The sequence below is a fragment of the Chiloscyllium plagiosum genome, chromosome 10, assembly GCF_004010195.1.
Source record: "Chiloscyllium plagiosum isolate BGI_BamShark_2017 chromosome 10, ASM401019v2, whole genome shotgun sequence".
Taxonomy (NCBI): Eukaryota; Metazoa; Chordata; class Chondrichthyes; order Orectolobiformes; family Hemiscylliidae; genus Chiloscyllium; species Chiloscyllium plagiosum.
In genome coordinates, this window is record NC_057719.1 from 63,796,771 (window position 1) to 63,821,515 (window position 24,745).

General features: G+C 39.2%; 1 protein-coding gene across 8 annotated transcripts in view; it reads left to right on the forward strand.

Moving 5' to 3' along the window:
• Positions 1-24,745, forward strand: part of LOC122553706 (gephyrin) — a 537,285-nt gene that overhangs the window by 435,068 nt on the left and 77,472 nt on the right. For 5 of the 8 annotated variants that reach the window (XM_043697929.1, XM_043697925.1, XM_043697926.1 and 2 more), the window contains 4 exons: positions 9,964-10,056; positions 10,158-10,213; positions 11,053-11,172; positions 11,871-11,929. In XM_043697929.1, the coding sequence (XP_043553864.1) occupies positions 9,964-10,056; positions 10,158-10,213; positions 11,053-11,172; positions 11,871-11,929 (328 nt within the window). Of the gene's footprint in view, positions 1-9,963; positions 10,057-10,157; positions 10,214-11,019; positions 11,173-11,342; positions 11,364-11,870; positions 11,930-24,745 lie in introns of all 8 variants that reach the window. The other 3 variants (XM_043697923.1, XM_043697924.1, XM_043697921.1) reach the window with 2 other exon arrangements.

A 24,745-nucleotide genomic window follows, 5' to 3' on the forward strand; every position in this document is an offset into this window, starting at 1 on the left:
GGGCAATTTAGCATAGCCAATTCACCTGACCACATCTTTGGACTCTGGGAGGAAACCCACGCAGACACAGGAAGGATGTGCAAACTCCACACAGACAGTCACCCGAGGCTGGAATCGAACCTGGGACCCTGATGCTGTGAGGCGGCAGTGCTAACCACTAAGCCACCATGCTGTCCTATTGGAATCTTAAATTTCTGTAGCATTTCCCACAAAGTCTGCTGCTTCTGAGGTTTTGCAAGCAATGACTATCTGACTGTCAGAATATTTGGACCCATGCTATTGAATCCAGTGCCATTTGTAATAACATTACGAACTCTCATTTCCATAGGACTCTACTGCAGAAGAGTTCGACCGAAGGGTCTGTTTCCGTGCTGTATGGCTCTATGTGCTGATATTCTCAGAAATCAACTGTTACATGATAAAGTCAATGCATAATTGATTAAATTGAAGCCTAAACTCAAACTTTAGGAACTTAGCAATGAACACAGTCTGCCAATTTCTCAGCAACAAACCCAAACAAGCAGACAAAACACATCCAGAAACCCTAGCCACGCTCCCCTATATCAAAGATATTTTGGAAATGACTGCCAGACTACTCAGACCCCTTGGCATCAGGATAGCCCACAAACCCACCAACCCACACTAAACCAGCAGCTAATGAACTTGAAAGACTGATACAGACCACAAGCAAAACTAATGTCATTTACATAGACCGTGCAAGAACTATAACAAACACTACATTGGACAGGCAGAAAACTAGCCACAAGGATACATGAACATCAATTAGCCACAAAATGACATGACCCTCTCTTACTAGTATCCTTACATACAGATAAGAAAGGACACCATTTCAACTGGGACAACACATCCATCGTAGGATACGCCAAACAGAGATATGCACGAGAATTCCTAGAAGCATGGCATTCCAACCGGAGCTCTATCAACAAACACATTGAGTTAGACTCCATCTACCATCCCCTGAGAGAAAGAACAGGAAATGACATCACCAACCCAAAGGAACCCAAACATATAAAAAAGAAAGCAGAACTTATCAGCAGTGCTTCGTCCGGACGTCCACTGAAGCTGTTACCTAGTAGAGTGACGAAACGTCTGGAAATGAACCGTCCAGCTCAGCGAGCAAACCTACATCCAGAACCTCAACCTGAGCTACAAATCTTCTCAAACTTCGCTAAGAACTTAGTAATATATAAACCCTCAGCTCAGATTGTTAGATGGACATTGATTATAAAATCTATCAGGTCTAATATGGAATCAAAGAACAATTAGAGTAGAATGGGCCATTTGGCCTCAATTCCATGCTAGTTGTCTGCAAGAGAAATCTAAGTAAAGGTATATGCAGTACCTTCTCCACAGCCCTGCATTTTCCCCCTTCATGTACTTCACTCATTTCCTTTAGAAAGTTTTGATTGAATCTGCCTTGACTACTGTTTCAGACAATGTCTTCCAGATCCGAGTATGTAAGCAAGACTTTTTTTAAATATTGTATTTGGTTATTTTGCCCATTCCTTTAATTGGTGTCCTCTGGTTTTAAATGCTTCTATAAATTGGACAATGACCCTCTACTCTCTCTACCTAAACCTATCATAATTTTGAACAACCTTGTGAAATCTCCTCTTAAACATCTCTGCTCTAAGGAAGGAAATCTGCCTTCCTTACTTAAAGTACTACATGTGACTGCAGAACCACCATGTGGTTGATTCATAACTGCCCTCTGAAATGGCCTCAGGAGTCAATCAATACAAAGGTAATTGGGGATTGGCAACAAATACCAGCCTCACTAGCACCATTCACATCCCCTGTAAAAATATGTTCTATATTCAGTCTGGTTCTCTCTCAAATTATCAACTTGACAATAGTCTATACAACACCTTTACCTGGTTCATCTTGCATTTTTCATGATCCAGGAACCACTGGTTCGGCTGACTTATTTTTTATTTTTGCAGAAATATAAGTAGATTGCTTACAAACCAGATCCTCTTTAAATGCTGCCTCCTCTTTAAAGCTTTGTTACATATTTTAGCAGTCTATCTTTGATTCCAATTTTCTGGGTCAAATCCAGTCTCAATACTTTGAAACTTGTCCTTTTCCAAACAACCTCAAGATAGTGTGTTTGAAAAATGTGTACACTTGTGTAGAAGTTGAGTTCCTGAGACTAAATCTTTAATTAAAAATGTAGGGAATTGACTCTTACATGAGTAGCATTCTGGAGAGGTTGAAATCCACATCCAAGCATTGCTTTGCTGTCGCAGTGATTCAAAGGTGGGAAATGCAAAGAGTTTGGAGTTTTAGAGGTTGACCAATACATTATGAAAGGTGAGAGAGTGTATAGCCATAAGTCAGGGTTGACTTTTACATATAAGGGAACATTACTCATGCATATACAGCACATACAGTAGAGATCATTTGCTTCTCAATGTTCACTGCTGTCACATTGTATATTCGCAAGTTTAACTCAAGCTGTTTTAAAAGGCTAGCTATCACTTCACAGTTTCATTTTCACATTCTATTCTGTAACAATCATATAGACCACATTGCAAGTACTGAAACACTCAATCTTAAACTAGGAAAAAGTCTCACCATGAAGGACTGTTTTGAGTCTAGGCTTAAATTTGAAACAATAATGCAGTGATTTTATCATTTAACAGTTGATTCCTGAGAATGTAATTAAAAGACCTTTCATATTGGAAAGAGAAACTAATCAACTAACAATTAACTCAATGTTCTGTTTATCAAATTAGTATTTTCAAATACATTGTGTCCATAAGAGATATAAAAGATGTATAACTTATTTGAAAACCTCATGGTAACTGGAAGAGGAGAAGCTTCCTCCAAATCTTGGTTTGGAGATAATTCTTCAGTGAGAGTTGAGAGATTCTTTTGATCAACAATTCACTATGATAAAGATTTTTCTTTGATTCATGAGTGAAAGGGGCAAGTTTTTAAAATGTAAATAACTACTTCCAGAAGCCAACAACTGAGAAAGGGCAAAATTGGGACTGTTGGTTTGAAATAAATTTGATGAAACTTAAGAGGGAATCCTATCTTCAAAAGAATGTATTGGTAGCTCTACCATTCTTTCTTGGTGAGTGAATACATCAGAAAGACTTCTTTCACGTGCCATCTGAAGATGGCCTCACCGAAATTAACGTCAGTGTAGATTTGAAGCATCCTGAAATTTTCTCAATAGGTTGCAGGAGATTCAAAGTCTATGAGGAAAAACATGAAACCAATCAATTCATCAAGAGATCTAATACAAGAATGTGTCAACAAAGGCATGAAGAAGAGTGAGGAATGAAATCCTGAAGTGTATTCACGTTTGCAACTGAATGAAAAAAGAGGCATTGTTCTGGACTTGGTTCTGGCGAATGTGCTGAGTCAAGTGTGTCAGTAGGTGAACTTGTATGAAACAGCTGATCATAGTATCATGGGCGCATTGCCACTTGCAAGATTCCATCTAAGGCACTCCCCATCCTGATGTGGAAATATATCACTGGGTCAAAATCATGGAACTCCCTCCTGAACAGCATTGTGGATGTCTACATCAAATGGAGTGGAGTGTTTCAAGAAGTTATCACCTCCCTTTCTCAAGGGTGATGGACAATGAATGCTCGCCCAGCACGTATTCATGTATATGAATAAAAAGAATGTTCGTGCAGAAAAAGGCTGAGTGCAATCAAGAATACTTGATTGTGGATTTCATACTTAGATTTCACGTCCATGTTAGTTGATATCTACTAATCCCTTGAAATTAGGTAAACTGGGTACATCATTTGAAATGCACAACAATTAGTTCATGTGCAGAATAGCCTCCTCCCCTCAGCTTATCGTTTAAAAACAATTTGCTGTTGTTTGAGTCTGTGTTCATCAAGAACATATGCTTGGTCTGTACATGACAATATTGTCAATGCATGATATAAAAAGATCTATTAATACTCTCTACTACATTGTCACCATCCTGTGTTATCTTTTGGGATCATTTCATGTTTGAATGTTGCTGAGTGAAAACTTGTAAGTTCACAGGGAAGTTGCTCATAAGGAATTTTAATTTGACAGCAAAAGCATGACTGAAAGACTGAAACCCTGTGTGAACCTCAAACTGTTTCATTTATGTGTTGAGTCCCCAAAAGAAAATTAAAATTACATTTAGAACAGAATAAAAGTAAATATAAGTACACCTCTTTCGGAGTATCTGAAGGAATGCTTACTGTTATAAGAGGAAACCTCTTTAGAATTGCCAGCTCAATTTATTGCACCTACAAACCTAGTGCTTCCATTGTAAAATGCTTCCTCTCTAAATTTACTCTTGGACTAATTCATTAGTTCACCAAACCAACAAACACATTTCTCCTGTCCTGGGGAAAAATATTTAATAATCCTGTCAGATGCAGTCTTAACGTCCAACCTCGAACGAAGGCTGGCTTTAAAGTCAAGTTGCAAGATTGAATAAATTGCATTTATAAGTACACTGCTTAATATTGCAGATAATAAAGTGAAATCTCTGCCATTGAAGCTTCTGGATAACTCTGGGTGATGTTCCCCCTTTTTCTGTCTTTTAATGCTAGCCTTTATCACAGCTCCCAGGACTTAAGTATTGCCTCACTGGCTAAAAATATCCTGCTGGAGGCAAAAAACCACATTGCAGTTGCAGATCAGATAGATTCTTGATAAGTAAGGAAGCAAAGGGATTTTTATGGGGAGGCAGGAGTATAGAATAATCTGATCAGCCATGATCATGTTGAACGGCAGAGTACGTTTGGGGGGGCAGAGTGGCCTATATCTACTCCTAGCATCTATGTTCATATTACTTATTGGAAGATCCTAAGATGCAGTATGGAAGGAAATGTGATACTGAGCCACAAATGAAGAAATCAGATCATACGACCAAAAGCTTCATCAATGATACAGATTTTAAGGGACACCTTAAAGCAGGAAAGTGAGGTAAAGTAGCAAAGAGGTATAACAAGAACATTTCTGAGCTTGGGGCTGAGGCAGTTGAAGGCAAGGCCACCAATGTTGAAATAATTAAAACCGGGGATGCACAAGAATCCAAACTTAGATGTTCAGATCTATCTTTGGAGTCGGCGGGTGAGGGGTTGAGTTTGAAGCTGGAAGAGGCTACAGAGAAAAGGGAGGGGGAGGCCACGGAACAATTTGAAACTAAACGAGAGAATTTCAAAATCAAGACATTGATCTTCTGGGAGTCAAGGGTGGCAGGGGAACAGGACTTGCTGCAAGTTAAGACATGGGCTTCAGAGTTTTCAGTGACTACGAGTCTGTGGAATAGAAGGTATGGGAAGCCAGTATGGAGTTCATTGGAATGATCAAGTCTGGAGGTAACAGAAGCACTGATGAGGAATTCAACAGCAGATGAGCTGAAGCAGAGACAAATTCAGGTATTGTTATGGAGCTGAAAACAGGTGGTCTTCATGAAGTTGGAAGCTCAATTCCGGATCAACTGTGACACCAGTGTTGCAGATAGACCAGCTTGATTTCAGAATATTATCAGGGAGAGGGATGGGATGGTTAGTTGAGAAACAGAGATTGGAGTGGGATCCAAAAACCGCAGCTTTGTTCTTCTGATTATTTGACTGGGGATATTTCTGCTTCTCTACTAGTCAGATAAGCAGCTTCCAAATTTGACATCAGTAGGGAAGTTAAAGAGGTGGTGGTAAGATAGAGATGAATGTAAATAACATTCTGCAATTAAACAGTGTTGCCAAGAGGAAGCATATCATTGAGAAATAAGAGGTGAAGGACTGATCCTTGGAACAGGTCAAAGGTAATAGGGTGGGAGTGGTAAGAGAAGCCATTGTAAGTGATTCTGTGGTAATGATTAGATAGATATGATTGGAGCCAGATGTAAGCACCCCATCCAGCTGGATGATGTTGGGAGGAGGAGGATGAGCATGGCTATATCAAAGGTTGCAAGTAAAGAAAGGCAAGGATTAACAGTCACGTAGGATGTTGTTTGTGACTTCACTGAGAGCTGTTTCAGTACAGTGGTACGGGGGTGGGGGGGGCAACCTGATTTCTGTGATTCAAGCATAGAGTTCTGGGAAAGATAGGATTAGATTTGGGAAGCGACAACACATTCAAGGTCTTTGGAGAGGAAGGGCCGGTTAGAAATGGGATGTTGGTTTACAGATACTGTGTAGACAAGAGTATTTGTTTTACAAGAAGGAGGTGGCATGGCAGATTGAGAGAACCGTGCGATAACACCTGAAGAAAGTATACTGTTTACAATATCAATCAATATGGAAGTCAGAAAGAGGGAGGTTGGGTAATCGGTTTAGTGAGAATAGAAATGAGGGAACAGGCAATGTTGGACAAAATGAGCTCAGAGAGGTATTAAGCAAGATAGGAGAGAAAGATAAGAGTTTGACCATTAGGACTCGTGGTAAGGAGTGGCATGGAGACAGCTGATTAGATTTATGAATCTTTGAGTCAAAGTATTCCTTGAGCTCCTTCCACTTTTTGGTGAAGGCAAAGAAGAGAGATTTTTAAAAGAGATATTTTGCAAGAGAGAAAAGAAGCTGGAGGCAATGTTTGCATTCCAGGATGATTCTGGAATAATGAATAGTGTTTTTAACAAATGAGAGAAGAACCCAATAGTGTTTAAGAGGTCCAAATTTGGCAATTGTTGGTTAAACCGGTTCTCTGCCATATTCTATTAAAATCTGCATCCCAAGGACTTAATGTGGTGGAGATGAGGGGCATTTCAAAGGGAATGCCATGAGTGACCAAACGTAATGAGTTTGTTAGGGACTGAGACATCAAAGGTGCAGTTAGGTGCAGTTCAGCAAAGCAGCAGCCGCATAATTTTTATTTTATTCACTTGTGGGAGATGGTTATCGCTGGCTTGGCCAGAATTTATTGTCCATCCCTAGTTATTCTTGACTGCTGCAGTCCATGTGTGGTATTGTCATGAGCAGAGGGCCATTTGGATGTTGAAGTTGGAAGTGAATAAAGGAGAATAAAAGAAGTAGGCAAATGCCATTGAAGTTGAGTTTATACATAAATTAAATAACTGGACATCATGTTATAGAATGAAGGTCTGAGGAAGAACATTAAAAGGAGGACAGGGATTATTCTAATTTTAAAAAAAAACATTGAATTTGTGGAACCTAGTAGCTGCCTTCAGTATCTAAACTTGTGATGTTTTCTTCCCGCTTGGATGCATGCATAAGTCGTATGCACAACAAAATTGAAGCGTCCATGGTTCTTTAGAAACCTTTTACTTAGAAAAATGTTTATTTGCACCATGCAATGGAATGAAATCATCCATAACTGTAGCGATTTCAAGTGGACTATAAATTGAACAACATCAAATCATTTTTTTACTTGCGTTTTTATTAGATTTCTATCCAGTTAACATTTCATTCTAACAATCTGCCATAATTCATTTGGCTTTTTGCCTGAAGCCAGTGTATACTGTATCCCTTAGGAGTTATTTTGCAAGGAGAAACAGATTAATGGTGAAACTTGAAGGAAAACCTTCTTTAATTAGAAACCTAATTTTCTGCTGCAGCTGCTGAAGAAGCAGCAGTGAATTTAACAGTAGTTTCCATCTCAACCCTGTACAGGCTATTAAAGTTTATTGCTTTATTCTCTCTATATCTGCATTAGTAACAGGTGAGGCATTAGTTTTCTCTGGACAGCTTTTTGCTTTCTGGAATATAAATAAAGTAGTGTTTTACATAAGCTAAATGCAGCATAAGAAGATCAAAAAGCATTCTAAGGACTTCAAGACAACTGGCTCAACTCTGGTTAGCTGTGTATTCAGTTCCCTTACTGGCAATATTGGTTTATAGTAGATATTACGGTTTTTGAGGGTGTAAGCGCTTAGCTTTACTGTAGTTTGGCTAATGTCCTCTTTTAAAAAGCGAGAGACAATTTATCAACACATGATGCACTGCACTTAACTCACTCCCCTTAAATAATGTAATGTTTGTTGGTATCATTGATATGATTAGTAAGTCAGCTGAATGCTTTTTTGTATTGTTTAAATTTGGACTCATCATCCTGTGAATCGGAGTCTGATGATAAACATCAATAATCATTTATATTCACTTTAAGCACATTGACAGAAGACTTCAGATTGATGTCATTTATCCTCAGGCACAGAGACCTGTTTTTAGACTTTCTACTGTTATCTACTTTTAAAGTTCAGACTGATGTCTCCTCTTCTTGAAAATTAAAATAAAGGCTGTAAAGAAACTGAATTTTCTTTCTTATTTTTAGCCCATTTCAATAACAGGAATTTGTCACTTCCAACTATGTTATAACTATGAGTGCAATGGCACTCGATAGGAATAGTCTAACACGCACTGTTTGGTTAGATGCATGATCTCCTTCACAATGATTGTATAGACAACTTGTATAGATATTCCTCAGACTTTTGCAGGATTTGTACCTACTGCCATACTTCAGACCCGGATTTCTGGATCAGACGTCATGAAATATTTATCATAGGATTCCTAACAACATATTGGAGACCAAGGCTTTCAACAGACCACCAAGTGGAAGGAAAGGAGACTCCTTCAATGCCCCTTTTTGAGCCTTTCTACCTCTAGCCCTGTTCTACTAAAAGCTTTCTCTTCAGGTGACATGTGCATTAGGGTTCAGAGGAGGTATTGTGGAGCAGGGAACAGTTTCAGACATGAAGTATTTGGATAAGGGTTGGTTAGCTGCAGCCCTATTGGAGGGAGGAAAATTCATGTTCAGGTTGGAAGCTTCAACATCATTTTTCTTTACTTGCTTGATTTTGGGGAGGATAGCAGTGAAAAAGTCAAGTGTCAAGATGCATCATGGCTGAGTCTAAACCTGCCTGGCTCTAACAGCATTTTTCCACAATAATCATTGGCAACCATTGCCAGTAGGAAGCATTCCTTCTTTTCCTGGTAACTGGACCATTTGTAATAGCTACGGTACCACTTCAGCAAACAAGGATTGGATAATAAAATAGTGTTCAAATTTTGGAATTTCTGACTGGATGCACTTTCTGTGACTTCATTGATGGTAGCCATGATGTGGAGGTGCCGGTGTGGACTGGGATGGGCAAAGTTAAAAAATCACGCAATACCAGGTTATATTTGTAATTTGTAAAATAGGTTTATTTGAATGTTCGGAGTGTTGCTCCTTCATCAGGTAGCTATGTCCTATGATCCTGTCCCACTAGTTACCAACGAAGGAACAGCACTCCGAAAGCTTGTACTTCTAAGTAAATCTGTTGGACTATAACCTGGTGGTATGTAATTTTTAACTTCATTGATAGTGTTATGGACCAGACCAAACATCTCAAAATATATTTAGAGGATAGCCTAGACCTCAATGATTTCTTTTCTTTTAAAGGCAAAATTTTTAAAGGTGTTGTGTTCCAGGTGCAATTTGATTAGTTAAACTACCAGGCTTGAAGCAAAACGCACTTTATTCTTACACTATAGTTAAAATACAAACAAAAGAAAGAAGCATTGGAGTAATTTATCTCTACTGTAAAACTTAGCAGAATAATAGATTATTTAACTATTAAACAAAAACTGTTCTAATACAGTAACATCCCATAAACACACCCTTGACAAAAGAAAATTCAGTAATATAGGTTGCCTCACATGCAATTCTAACAGCATGGAGAGAACCCAACAAACTGCAACAGAAAGAAGAATAACAGTTTCCACATCCAGTTTCAAGAACCCAGTAACTCCTGAAAGTCAAACTCAAATTCTGGTTCTGTGGGAATTTGACCTCACCTCTTCATGCTGCTTCTGTTGTTGCAACTTTCAAAAAGAACCGCAAGGCCTCACAGCTGTTAACTTCATTGGTTGGGAACAGACTGCTCACCACCTCTGTCTCAAACTCCCTTCATTTAAAAAAAAAGCCAGGACAAAATACACCTGTTAAAGCCATAGTATCATCACAATGGTGTTTGATTTGTTTGTGTTTTAGATGGCATGGGGCGAGTCTTAGCACAGGATGTGTTTGCAAAAGACAACTTGCCACCTTTCCCAGCATCAGTGAAGGATGGCTATGCTGTGCGAGGTAAACAGCTTAACATAATACTTGTTTTTCTAACTGTTAAAGTTACATATCCAATCTGAACAGCTTTTATTATGTCTGTCCTGTATTTTAACTCTTTACAGCTGCTGATGGCCCTGGTGATCGATTCATTATTGGTGAATCACAGGCTGGCGAGCAGGTGAGTATTGATGCTCAGAAGGGCATCTGTCCTTGCTGCAAAACCCAGAACCATACACTTTCCACCCTCATAATCTCTATCCTCTGAAAGCCCTTCCACCATCCCTTACCTCTGGCCTGTGTCGCTTCATGATTATTGATCTCCAGTGTGTGTCAGCTGAGCAACAGGCCACGATCTCTGCTGCTGAGCAAAAGCAGAGCCAGATTCTGCAAAACAATCCTAAGATGGGCTAGGTCTTGATCCCACAAAAGACCAAGCTCTCTGGCATCTAATACTAGTGGACCTGCTGACAGAAGGGAACATAGCTCTCTCTCTAGCTGTTAGCTGTAAGTCCTGTTGCCTCTATAAAACTGCCCAATGTATACTTGTTTAACATCACACTTCTCCATTGTAATGAACAAAACCTCTGTGCATTTTAATTTTTGTTCTGTTTTGTTTGTTATGTTTCAGTTTCTGCATTAATCCCATGTGTATGTCCCAATGATTTAAAAGATAAAGTCTCTAAAAGATAAAGTCAGAAGTAAAAGCAATCTGTGGTTTTACTTTGTGGCTTACAGTCAATGCGAATACTTCAGTGTGATTGGTTGCTTCTCCACCTGATCCCTTTCATGCCCAACCAAACAGGCCCTGGGAAGAGGAAATACCAAGACACAGAGATTGTTAAATCTTTGTAGGCTGTTTTCTTTTCAATCAGTGGCAAGAAATTCACTGCTGACCATAAAATCTGCCCTTTTTTGTGCATCTTATATTTGCTCATTATTATTTGCTCACTCTAAGCTTTCGAAGTTTGACTAATAATCTCAAAGATGATTTTCTTTTATTCCTGCATGTTTTTGCAGCCAACTCAGACAGTGATGCCTGGTCAGGTGATGCGGGTAACAACAGGGGCTCCGATACCTTGTGGTGCAGATGCAGTTGTGCAGGTTGAAGATACAGAGCTGATTAGGGAGTCAGATGATGTAAGTAAATTTTGAAGATTTCATTTCTGTTCAAGTATGTGGAACCGGTAGAAAAATATTGGTAAAGGATTCAAGGATTCTTTGATTTACAAAATCTTTTCAGTTGAGGATTAGGATAGATTTTCAATATTGTTATGTTCATTTCATATTGATATTCTTTATGTATGCAGCATGATGTACTTCTAATCATGGTAAGTTCATAGATAGCTGTTAAACTTCTTTATTAGGCACCATGAACAGTGCTTACATTTTAGTAGCCAGTCAAGCTTATGATTCCTTTTTCTTATTAGGAAACATGCACACATGCCTACAAATATATTTTTTTTTCGGTGTGTTGTAGTTTGTTCCATTCAGTAAGTTCCATAAAATATATGTTTCAATTTTTTGTGTCCATTTGTTTTATTTTAATGTAACACTATATGACAGCAGAAAGAATGCCGCATGTTAATTTCTAGCATAGAGATCAATTTCACTGTATTATCTCATTTATTCTCTGGACGTTGCTGTCAACGTCTACAATGCAATGTATCTGATCATTACAGAGAAATCAAAAGCCATAATGTATGGCTAAAAATTACAGCTCACTGAGAGCTCCACATGCCGCATTCCAGAATGTCATTGAGAGCTCATCAATAATGCTTTACGAATAACAAGATATGGTGATACTTGTGGCTCACATTACAGTTTATTTTATGCAGGGCACAGAAGAGCTGGAAGTAAGGATTCTGACACAAGCCCGTCCAGGCCAGGACATCAGGTCAGTGTCTGTGTTCGATGAAAGTTCCCACATTTAGTAAAGGCAGAGCACAATTGTGAAGCGCTGACTGTAAACGAGTGGGATGTTCTATAGCTAAGTCATAACAGAGTTTGGTTTCTTCATAAATTGCTCACTGCACAGGCATAAACTGCAGAATGGACATAAACTGGCAGAGTGGACATAAACTGGCAGTCCACTTAACTTCTATCTATATATTCTTCCACCGGATTTAGGCTTCATTGGAAAGGACAGAATTTGTTGCTCATTCCTGATCACGCTTGAACTGAATTGCTTGCTAGATCATTTCAGAGGTTGTTAGGAGTCAACCACATTACTGAGAGTGTGGATTCACATATAAGCCAAGCCAGGTAAGGAAGCAGATTTCCTTCCCTGAATAATGTTAGCAGACCAGTTAGTCTCACGGTCAAAGTTACTAAGAATAGCTTACAATCCAGAATTTTTTGTAAGTGAATTTAAATTGCACCAGCTGCTACGGCTCTCGGGCATTAGCCTGGGCCTCTGGATTACTGGTCTAGTGAGATTGCTGCTTTATTATCAGGATCCCTAAACATGTAATGGCACTAACATAATAAGGCCATAAAACCTAATTAGGAACATAGGAACATAAGTAGGCCATTCAGCCCCTCACGCCTGATCCATGAGATCATGGTTGATCTGTAACCTAACTCTATTTACCTGCATTTGGTATCTGTCTCTTAATACCTTTGCTTAACAAAAATGTATCTATCTCAGATTTAAAATTAATAACTGATCCAGCATCCATTGCTATTTTGGTAGAGTTCCAAACATCTAAAATCTTGTGTGTAGAAGTGCTTCCTAACATCTCTCCTGAACGTTCTGGCCCTATTTATCAAAGTATGCACCCTGGTTCTAGAATCCGCAGCCAGTAAAAATATTTTATCTTTGTTTTCTCTGTCTTTTCCTGTTAATATCTTGAAGACTTCAGTTAGATCGCCACTTAACCTTTGAAATTCTCAGGAAATAGGGTATAATTTGTAGAATTTCTCCTCATAACGTAATCCCTGAAGTTCAGGTATCATTCTTGTAATCCTCTATTGTACTCCCTTCAAGGCCAATATATCTTTCCTAAGATGTGGTGCCCAGATCTGCTGTAGTAAACCAAATAGGGTCTAAACACGATTTAGTATAGCTCCTGCATTCTTGTACTCCAGTCCTCTAGACATAAAGACTAGCATTCCATTAGACTTCTTGATCTTTGGCTGAACTTGTTTGTGAATAACTGAATCTCTTTGGACATATACTATATTTAACTTGATACTATCTCGAAGGTACCCTGATCCAGCCTTTTTCAGTCCAAATTGGAGATTGTTACACTTGCTTACAATGAACTCCATCTGTACTGTTTTGCCCATTCACAGTCTATCATTACCCCTTTATAATTTTATGCTATCATCTACATTGTCTACAGTGCCACCTAACTTTGTGTCATCAGTAAATTTGGATATATGATTTTCTATGCCATTATCCAAATCATGAATAAACAGTGTGAATATTTGAGGACCTAGCACACATCCTTGAGGGACATCACTGGTTACATCCTACCAATTTGAGTACCAATTTACTTTCTGTCACCTGTCACTCAATCAATTTCCCAGCCACATCAGTAATTTGTCATTGATTCCGCGGGCTTCTACTTTAGTTAACAGGCTCTCATGTGGAACTTTATCAGATGCCTTCTGGAAGTACAGGTAAAGCAGAAACATTAATTTGTGATTGAATAAAATGTCATCTTCAATTACATTACTTAAAGACTCATAGCCCCTTAAAGAGGAATTAACCTTACACATGTTTTTGGAATACAACAGCAGTTTGCTTGCAGCATGATATCTGTCATGGCTACTTGAGAGTAGTTCAGTGCTGCATTATGTTGCTAGCAAAGTAATGGAATATTGTTTGAAATAAGACAATACAGGCAATGGATGGCAGTACAGAGAGGGAATGTCCCCATCAGTTGCAGAAAGAAATTCGGTCAAGATCATGACAAGGTTTTGCAGATTCAGTTGAACATTTCAAGAATACCGTACACTAAATAAAATTGTTCTCATGCTGTGTCAAACAAGATGGCTTTCATTTATTAATGAGTTGAATCATCTCAAACATTTCATAAATAGACATCTGGAACATGCGGTCTAAGGAGAAGTGGCAAAGTCTTGGTCAGACTGAGGTTATTAAATTCACAATTAGATTCTAGGTCTTGCCTAGAATCTAATTGCTTAGTGCATGCACATATTATCACACCTTAGTATATTGAAGATTGTATTGAGTGTTTTGTTCCTTATTAGAACTCTTATGGTGCAGTAGTAGTGTCCCTTCCTCTGAGCCCCAACGTATGGGATCACATCACATCTTCAGTGTGTCATAATATATCTGAACAGATTGATTTTTAAAAAATGGAAATAATATTTTATTCCTTACAAGGGTTCTTATGACATATTGTTAGTGTCCCCAATCTCTGGATTAGGAGACTTGGATTCAAGTTCCATCACTCAAGAGGTACATAAAAACATTTCTGAACAAGTTGACAATAAAATAACTGCATTTTGTTCCTTACAATGTAACTTGTGATATGGTGAGTCTGTCCCTACCCTGAGCCAAGAGACCTGCAATCAAGAGGTGTGTAATAACATCTCTGAACACGTTAGTTAGCTAATATTTATGTTTTGTTCATTGTGGTTACCATGCACACAAGAACCAGCATAGAAAGTCTGATAAAAAAGAGATTATAAAGAATCCATGTTTTACAACTTTAGTAATTTTAATTCTCAATTACTCTGGCTGAATATATAGCTGTTTCAATACCAAGAATTGCACAGCACCCATCATGAGTTGTTTCTTAATAATGTCATTATTCTTCAAGGAGACAACCTTTGGTAGACAGGAATGCTAAAGAAGTGGAAATAAGTCAGGTGCCAGTTCAGGATTAGAAAGACATTTTGCTTATTTTCAATCTCATCCTACTTGGCTCATGCCAACTGCTTGCAAGCAATTTCATGAAACTCACACGAGTCCTGCAGGAAGTGACATTACTTTGCAATCCATTCAAACTGCTCTTCCTTTTTCTTTCCTCTTCATGAGCTAGAAGAACTGGAGCCAGATATTATTAGATCTGGTCCTGCTATACCTTCTGATCACTTGCTCTAGTCTTTGCATCCTAAGTTAAAGATACCCACACACTAAGGATTGCAGATTGGGGCAGGGGGTGTTGAGAGGCACCTCACAAGTTAGCTAGAATACAACAAGAAACATTATTAACTGGAAAGTCAAATATGTTTCCTGTGGGATGAAGACCCAAGGGATCCAAATGATGAGAACATGCAGATGAAGAAGCATGTTTGGAAAGCATTATTCTGGAGATTCACCTATTGCTGTTGGAACTTAGCATTCTTGCATTCTAGCTACTTGGTTTGGAGTCAGAGAAGCACAAGGCTGGACTTAGAGTTTGTACTTCATACACTAATACTGAAAAGGAACATTTGTATTTATACAGGGAATTGCATGACTATATATTGTCTCAAAGTGTTTTAACTGAAGTGTAAGCACTTGTAATGTTGCAAACGTAGCAACTAGTTAAGGCACAGCGAATTCCCACAACAGTGAAGTGACTATGGTGGTGTTTATTGAGGGATAAATAATACTCAAGGGAACTGTAAGAAAGCATTAGTTCAGAAGCACAAGGCAAGTGTGTGGCGTGGATATTCGGCGAATTTATGGATGGGTCAATGTTTCTGTTTTGCATTATTCCTGGAAGGTTTTAGAAGTTCAGGACATCAAATGGGGAGGTAGTGGCCTAGTGGTATCATGACCAGAAATCTAAGTAATGTCCTGTGTTCAAATCTCGCCATGGCAGATGCTGGAATTTGAATTCAATAAAAATCTGGAATTACGAGTTTTGTGATGATCATGAAACCATTGCTGATTGTCAGAAAAACCTATCTAGTTCATGAATCCTTTAGGGAAGGAATCTGTCGTTCCTATCTGCTCTGCCCAACATGTGACTCCAGACCCATAGCAGTATGATTGACTCTTAACTTGCCCTCTGGGTCATTTTGGTTGGCAATAATTCAGTGACACCCATATCTTACAAATGAATTTTTTAAGAAGTGACCGGAATGAGACCTGTGCTTAATGCATCCAGAGGAGCATATGGTAGGTGATTATCAGTGTGAGTGTGGAAGATGTATCCAAGAATATTAATGCAATGACTAGTAAGACATTAAGAGGTCTGTCCTATGTCGCACAAATGTGACTTCCGTCTAGCAGAGTAACTTTTAGGCCATATATGCTGCTGTTCCTCTTCATATCGTGCCTAACTTAAGCTGTAAATTTCTTGCAATATCAGTGCATATAACTGTTAGGCATATCCTATTCAGTCTCCTGAATACAGTATATACAAATCTAAAATTAAATTCAACAAACTAATGTGGGGGATGGGGGCAAGGGGAATTATCAGCAAAAGTATTTTGGGATTTGGACTTTTATCAGACACTTGCATAGCATGCTGTTGTATTCACTCAATATTCTAATGTCAGTATTGCATTGCATTTAATAGGATAGCCAGGAATTAGCTGCATAATAAATGGTGTCTGATAATCAAATGACCTCAAAAGAAGCATTATAGTTTTTCTCAATTCACAAAATTAATGTTTGTGATGCACCAACACAAGATGCACAAAAGGTGTTTTTTGCTGTAATTTCTAGCAGACATGCTAAATGAATTTATAGTGCAGATATCTTGATTGATGTTCTTGGCAGTTGAGGTTAAGTATATTGGACGTGATTATTCTCTACTCAGTAACTGACCTTTTGAAAATTAAGCCTGTTTATTATATTAATAGTTTATAGAACAAAGATGGCTTGGGCACCTTGTTATGATATCTAAATAGGATGTCAGTCATCTGCTGGATTTGTGGCTTGACCTAATTGTAATGCAGAGGCCATGAATGTAGCTTCCCACAAACAGCAAACTTCATATGAATCTGGATTGCATAATTTCCTCACATGAATCAATGTTTCTGCTTGCGGCTTAGAGTTTAAAGAGAACTTGAGGATGGGGGAAGTGGGGACATTTTAACCAAACAAGATGGCTATTTCTTTCTCTGCGTGGGTGGTTGATTAAAAGAGCTGACACTGACAGCATATCAGGAAGCCAGCTGTAACCCTCCAATTCCTTGTAAATATAGTATATTTGCCTGTTTACAAAATCTTCTTGGGAGAGGCATGTTGCCAAGTTAAATACGTTAAGGAGTAGTTAATAGTTGTTTTATCTGGGGTTTAACACTAGGTTTCTCTGGCTTCTTGAAACTTGCAAGACAAAGTGTCTGGATATTGAAAGGGCTGAACAAATGACGTAAAACATCCTTTAGGTGTTCAAACCTCACACCTACTTCATTGTCTATTCTGCCATTTCAGAGTTCATTGTTATGCCATTTGAGGTCAGTTCTCCTGCTCAGAGCTTAAAGAGTCTGAATCTACAGTTTTCATCTGTCAAACATTGACCCAGCATGGGCACCACTTATCCAGCTTTACCTTGGACCTCAAGCCAAAACGAAGATGAACTTCAGCAAGAACAGCATATTCCAATGTACTGCTCCACGAGAGAGATGATGAGGATGCCTTTCCTTCGTTCTCTCTGAATCAAAATCCTGGAACTCCGTCCCGAATAACATCGTTCATCTACCTACATCAAATAGACTGCATCAGATCAAGAAGGCAAAAGCACAGCTGTAGGGCAACCAGGGATGGGCAATAAATGCTGACCCAGTCCGTGAAGCCCACATTCCATAAATGAATGTTTTAGAACCTAATACCCCCAACCCTGGGATTATAGGCAAAGGATTAGCTACCACAGCTTATCTGTACGTCAGTATCTCAACACCCAACAATATAACATCACTTTTGAGGTGGCACAGTGACTTAGTGATTAGCACTGCTGTCTCACAGCACTAGAGACCCAGATTTGACTCCAATCTTGGCAACTGCCTGTGTGGAGTTTCACATTCTTCCCGTGTCTGCATGGGTTTCCTCTGGGTGTTCCAGTTCCTCCCCACACTCTAAAGATGTTAGGTAGGTTGGCCATGTTAAATTGCCTATTGTGTTCAGGGATGTGTAAGTTATACGGATTAGCCATGGGAAATGCAGCATTACAGGGATAGGCTGTGGGGTGTGGGGGGTGGGGGGGTCTGCTTTTCGGAGGTTCGGCATGGATTCGATGGGCCAAATGGCCTGCTTCCACACTCTAAGGATTCCATAATTCTCTGAATTGGAAAGCTGACATTTCCAACCTCCTGAAAGAAGACATCTTGCCAAGGCAACCAAAGTCAGCACCAACCTTAATATCTTCACCTGTCATACCTTCTAGTTTTCTGCAGGACATATTTGCAGAAACTTGCAAACTGATGCCTCCAACTACATCCCATCGGTGACCAATGTCATGTTTTTCAGGGCCAGGTATTATGTGCACTTTGCAATAATGGTACCAGTCAGAATGAGCATGTTTTACATCTTCGACTTGCCTCCCTCAGGTTCAAGGAGTCATCAACTGCACATCATGGGACAATCAAAGCAACCTCAAATTACCCTATAGTCTTCATCAATCACAAAGCCTTCCACTCCATCATTGTACACTTTGAAAACATAATGCATGTTTGTGGAAAATTCACACAGAGATCCTGTGATGCTTTTCTTTTTCAACCAGTACAGCTCCTGGATATCAACGGTAGATAGGTTCTTCATAAACAAATGGTGTGAAAGATTGTTGGAGTTAGATGGGAATGTAGATTCAGAACATCAGCATAATTTTACTCAAGTGTGGTGCAGGCTAAAGTGGCTTACTCCTGCTCCTATTTCTATCTCTAAAGCAGAGTTAATGGCTGGCACATTGGAGTCAAGAGCATGAAATGATGACCATAAACAAGGAAATGAAATCCATCTGACCATGAGAGCTATCATTTAGCAAGTTATTGAAATGCTGAAGATGTGATTTAGGTGCCTTGACAGATCTAATGATATCCTTGTGCATGCAAGAACTGAATTATCAAGAATAATGGTAAAATGCTACATTTGGAGAGATGTCTGTGTACATGAGTGGTTGCTTGGTGTAAGGCGTGATATACTAGAATTGGCTTGGGAAGGTAGAGTGAGGGGTTTGAGTCAAACATCATAAAGGGAGGCGATAACCTAATGGTATTTTTGCTAAACTATTAATCCAGAGTGCCAGATAATGCTCTGGGAATCCGGGTTTGATTCCTGCCATAGTAAATGGTGAAATTTGAATTCATTTGCAAAAAAACTGGAATTAACAGTTGATTGTCAAGAAAAACCCATCTGGCTCAGTAATGTCACCCTCCAGGTTTGGCCTGTATGAGACTCCAGACCCACAGTGATGTGGTTGACTAGTAAACTGTTCTCTCGATAATTAAGTATGGGTATAAATGCTGGCCTAGCCCACATGCTGTGAATGAATATTTAAAATATGAATGAGATATTTTACTAATGTTCCTGAACTCATTGGCCACGACATTGCTGCTGCTGCTAACTTCCTCTGTAACATGCAGCCCCCAAAAAGGCCGGGGAAGTGGACATGAGAAATGTCAAATCAGCCATGATCCTCGTGAATAGCTGAGCTGGCTCAAGGTGCCAAATGGCCTATCCCTGTTCTTATTTCTTATGGTCTTACTGCTTTCGTGTTCTCCAAGCCTGGCTTCTTCCTACCATCACCAGAGAAGGGATTCTCCCTCTGGTCCTTATAGAGCAGCAGCATCAGTTCTTGACAAATTAAAGTGTGACCTTGTAGGTTGGGACTCTACCAGTGCAATTTTCTTTCTCTGTTCATCTATCTGCATATTACTGCAACATTGATCTTGACAAGAACCCTTTAAATACTATTGCTGACATGGAGACATGCAGTTGTTATCACAGCTGTTCATTCTAATTTGTTATGATACCCAGAAGTCAAATTCCATGACAATGCCTGGCTGATAAAGTTACTGATAAATGCAGTGCTGTGGCTTTCTGGCTTCCCAACGTGTTAATGGACTCCCCAAATGCCAGTGCATTGCTAAGTTAAAACTGCCCCTTGGTCCTAATTATCTAAATTCTCTTAATCATTCTAGAGATTAAAATTTTGAAGGAAGGGAAAACGGATTTCCCATAAAATTGTTGAATATTATACCAAGGTGCACTTGCGGAAAGTTACATTTTTTTCAGTCATCTTGAATTTATTTAATGTGCTCAATATCTTGAATTTGGCAGACTGTATCTCTTATTCTTCGAGCTTTTGGTGCAAGTTGGCATTGAGTATTGAATAGATCAGTCAGATCCATTAGTGTCACATTTAGAATAGATCAGGCATGCTGATTTTTCGAATAAAGTTTTAAGATGAATTGCTATACCAGTTGATGAGTCACTAAATATAGATCATGAAGCAGGCATAAGGATTTTAGAAAGAAAGACTTGCATTTAAATATTGCTGTTCAGAACTACTGGATGTCTCAAAACATCTCACAGACAATGATGCAGTTTTTGAATCTTTATAATGCAGGAGATGCAACATCACAATTGTGCTCAAATTGCAATGGGATAAACACCAGCTAATCTCTTTGTTTTGATATTGATGAACAAGTAAATATTGGTCAGGGCACTAGGGATAACTTCTCTGCTCTTATTCAGATTAGTGTCATGTATACTGTCCTCAAACTTACTTCCTTGAATTGAGTGCTCGCGTTCAATAAAATGAAGTTAGTTTTGAAATTGGTTTTGTATGTTAAAATCCAGTTGCTATCATAAATCATTATTAGCCAACATTACAAGCTTGCGACATCAATATAAACAGCATCATTATTCCTGTTTGAGTAAATTTATCAATAAAAAAATATTTTAGTGTGATTTTTAAATTAAGGATTTTAGCTGTTCTGTGAAAATTCTCCTTTGCGTCCCTGCATGAAATTGGTGATCATTCAGCTGGAAGCAAATCAGGAGAACAGTAAAGATCTACAATGGTGGAAGTAATTATGATGAGACGATTTGAAAAAATGTCTTTTATAATAAAGTAATGTTTTTTATACTTTGAAATACTTCCCAATTATCTTGAACAGCATCTAATAAACAAAGTAGATGTCATAAATACTTTGCCTAGAATTTTACTTACAATTATCATCCACCCAGAATAAATTTGCTGCTGTTAGCATTGTAAGGTGCATCTGGCTAGAGTCTATTATTAAAGAAGAATGGCAGGACATTTAGAAAAGCTGAACACAATCAGAGTTATGATTGTCCCATAAGAGGAAACATCCTCTCCACATCCACCCTATCAAGACTCCTCAGGATTTTTGATGTTTCAATCAAGTCATCTCTTACTTTTCTAAATTTCACCAGATATAAGTTTAGCCTGTACATCTACAGAATTCCTAGCCTCTGAGCTGCCCTGGTAGTGACAGTATGTACATGGCTAGACTTGTTCAGTTTCTGGTCTTTGGTAACTCACAAGACCTCCATAGTATGAGTTTAGCAATCAGTATCATTAAACAACAAAGAGTGATGATTAGATTTTCTCTTGTTGAAGTTGGTCATTGTCTGGGACTTGGGTGACGCAAAAGTCACTTGTTACTAATCAACCAAGCCTTGATGTTCAGGTTTTTCTGCATATTATCAATGACTGCTTCAATATCTGATGAGTCATAACGGTGCAGAACATTATGCAATCACCAACGAACATTCCTCCATTAAAGAAGCAGTTGAAGATGGTTGGGTCTAGGACATTGCTCTGTGGAATTCATGCAGAGATGTCCCCAAGCTGAAATGACTGACCTCCAACAAACACACCCATCTTCCTTTGTGCTAAATATGACTTTAACCAGCAGAGAGTTTTCCCTCTGATTCCCATTGATTCCAGTTTTTGCTAGTGTTTTTGATGCCATACAATTCTGCTATAATGGCAAGGGCAGTCACTCTCACCTCACCTCTGGAAGTCAACTTTGTTTGTCCATCTTTGGACAAAGGTTGTAATGAGATCAAGAGCTGAGAAACCATGGCAATACCCAAACTGAGCATCAGCGAATGTCATTTCAGAACAGGTGCTGCCCCTTCTGTCACTTTGCTGATCATGGGAATAGATTGATACACCAATAATTGTACAGGTTTATTTGTTCTGCCTTTTTGTGTACAGGACATACCTGAGCATCTTCCCACATTGCTGGGTAAATACTAGTATTGTAACTGTACTGAAATAGTATGGCTAGTGTTGTGGCTGACTCAAAGGCATATTATTGCCAGACTGCTATTAGGGCCCATAGCCTTTACAGTATCCAATGCATTCAACTATTTCTTGATGTCACATGGAATAAATTGAATTGGCTAAAGATTGGTATCTGTGATGCTGGGTCCCTTTGGAGGAGGCCAGGATAGATCATCCACTTGGCACTTCTGGCTGAAGATGGATGCAAATGTTTCAACCTTGTCTTTTGCACTGATCTTCTGGGGTCCCTCATTATTGCAGGTGAGGATATTTGTGGAGTCTCCTCTTCCAAAGATTTGTTTAATTCTCTGCTAGCACTGGAACTGGATGTGGCAGGAACTGTAGAGCTTTGATTTAATCTATTTTTTGCAAGCTGCTTCCACCATTTGGCATGCAAGTCATCCTGTTTTGTAGCTTCACCAGATTGGCACCTCATTTTTAGGCATTTTAGATGCTGCACCAGGCATGATCTCCTGTACTCTTCATTGGACCAGGGTTGATCTGCTGGCTTGATGGTAATGGTAGAGTTGGAGGTAAACTGGGTCATGATCATGTTTGAGTACAGTTCTGTTGCTGATGATGACCTGTCATGCTTCATGGATGTTCAGTTTTGAATTACAATATCTGTGTGAAGTCAATCCCATTCAGCATGGTGTCGTTTCACTTTGATTTTTGATTTTTTTGCTATCATTTATTATTGCCGCATATACCAAGATACAATGAAAAGTATTGTATTGCGTGACAAATCATTCCTTATATAAGTGCATAAGGGTAATATGAAAGGGTAATATAGTGGAGTGCGGAATATAGAGTTAAAGCTGCAGAGAAGGTGCAGAGAAAGATCAACTCTCATCTATGAGAGATCTTTCATAAGTCTGATAACAGCAGGGAAGTGGCTATTCTTAATCTCTTTAAAATTCTCATATCTTGTGCCCGAAAGGAGAATAGAGGGGTGGGAGGGGTCTTTGATTATGTTAGCTGCCATGATGTCAAGGGCAGTCACTCTCACCTAACCTCTGGAGGTCAACTTTGTTTGTCCATCTTTGGACAAAGGTTATAATGAGGTCAAGAGCTGAGCAACCCTGGCAATACCCAAACTGAGCATCATTTCTGAACAAGGGTGGGAGGGATCTTTGATTATATTAAATGCTTTCCTAAGGCAGTGGCAAATGTATAAAGCTGCTTTTCGTGATGGACTGGGCAACTCTCTGTGATTTCTTGTGGTCATGGGCAGAGCAGGCACCATATTAAGTTGTGATGAATTCAAATGGGATGCTTTCTGTGGACCATCTATAAAAATTGGTTAGAGTCTTTGTGGATACGCCAAATTTTCTTAGCTTTCTGAGTGCTTTCTTGACTGTAGCGTTGACATGGATAGACAGTTTATTGGTGATATTTACTCCTAGTAACTTGAAGCTCTCGACTACCTCCTCCTCAGCATCATTGATACAAACAGGTGCATGTCCTCCACTCCGTTTCCTGAAGTTGTTGATCAGCTCCTTCATTTTGACATTGAGGGAGAGATTGTGTTGCCTTTACACCCTGCCACTAAGCTAGTTCCTTTCTGTCCACAGATGCTGCTAGATCTGCTCAGATTTTCCAGCAATTTCTGTTTTTGTTTCTGATTTACAGTTCTTTCGGTTTTTATTTCCTTCCTGTATCTGTCTTGTCATTGTTTGAGATACAACCACTGGTGTCATCAGCAAATCTATAAATGGGATTAGAGCTGAATTTGGCCACACAGACATGAATCTATAAGGAGCATAGTAAGAAGCTGAGCATGTAGCCTTGTGGGGTACCGTTGTGGAGGATTATTGTAGAATGGGTGTTGTTGCCTATCCTTACTGATTGGGGCCTGCGAGTCTTAACATGATAGAAGATATCTTCAGTATGACAAAGCGATGACTTCTTCACAAGTACTGTGCAATTGTCACTTCTATCAACACGGTCTTGCATGTTTATCAGATAAATTGGTGAGGTCAGGTAGATTTTCCCTCCTTCTTGGTTACCTCACCCCCTGCTGCAAATCCTGGCTAATAGTTGCATCCTTTACAACTGAACCAGCCTCATCACTACTGGTGCTACCAAGCCACTGTTGATGATGGACTTTGCAGTACCCCAGTGAGGGGTGGTAAATAGTATCCAGGAGAATGCCATGATCTGATGCCATGAGAGCTAATGAGTCATTTCAGAGGGCATTTTGGAGTTATCCATATTGCTGGAGGTCTGGAATCACATGTAGGCCTAAAGGATGTTTATGAATAAGTTTTTACAATAACCAGTAATGACTATATGGACATTACTCAGGCACCTGTCTGTGTGGAGTTTGCACATTCTCCCCGTGTCAGCGTGGGTTTCCTCCGGGTGCTCCGGTTTCCTCCCACAGTCCAAAAATGTGCAGGTTAGGTGAATTGGCCATGCTAAATTGCCCATAGTGTTAGGTGAACGGGTAAATGTAGGGGATTGGGTCTGGGTGGGTTGCTTTTCAGAGGGTCGGTGTGGACTTGTTGGGCCGAAGGGCCTGTTTCCACACTGTAAATAAT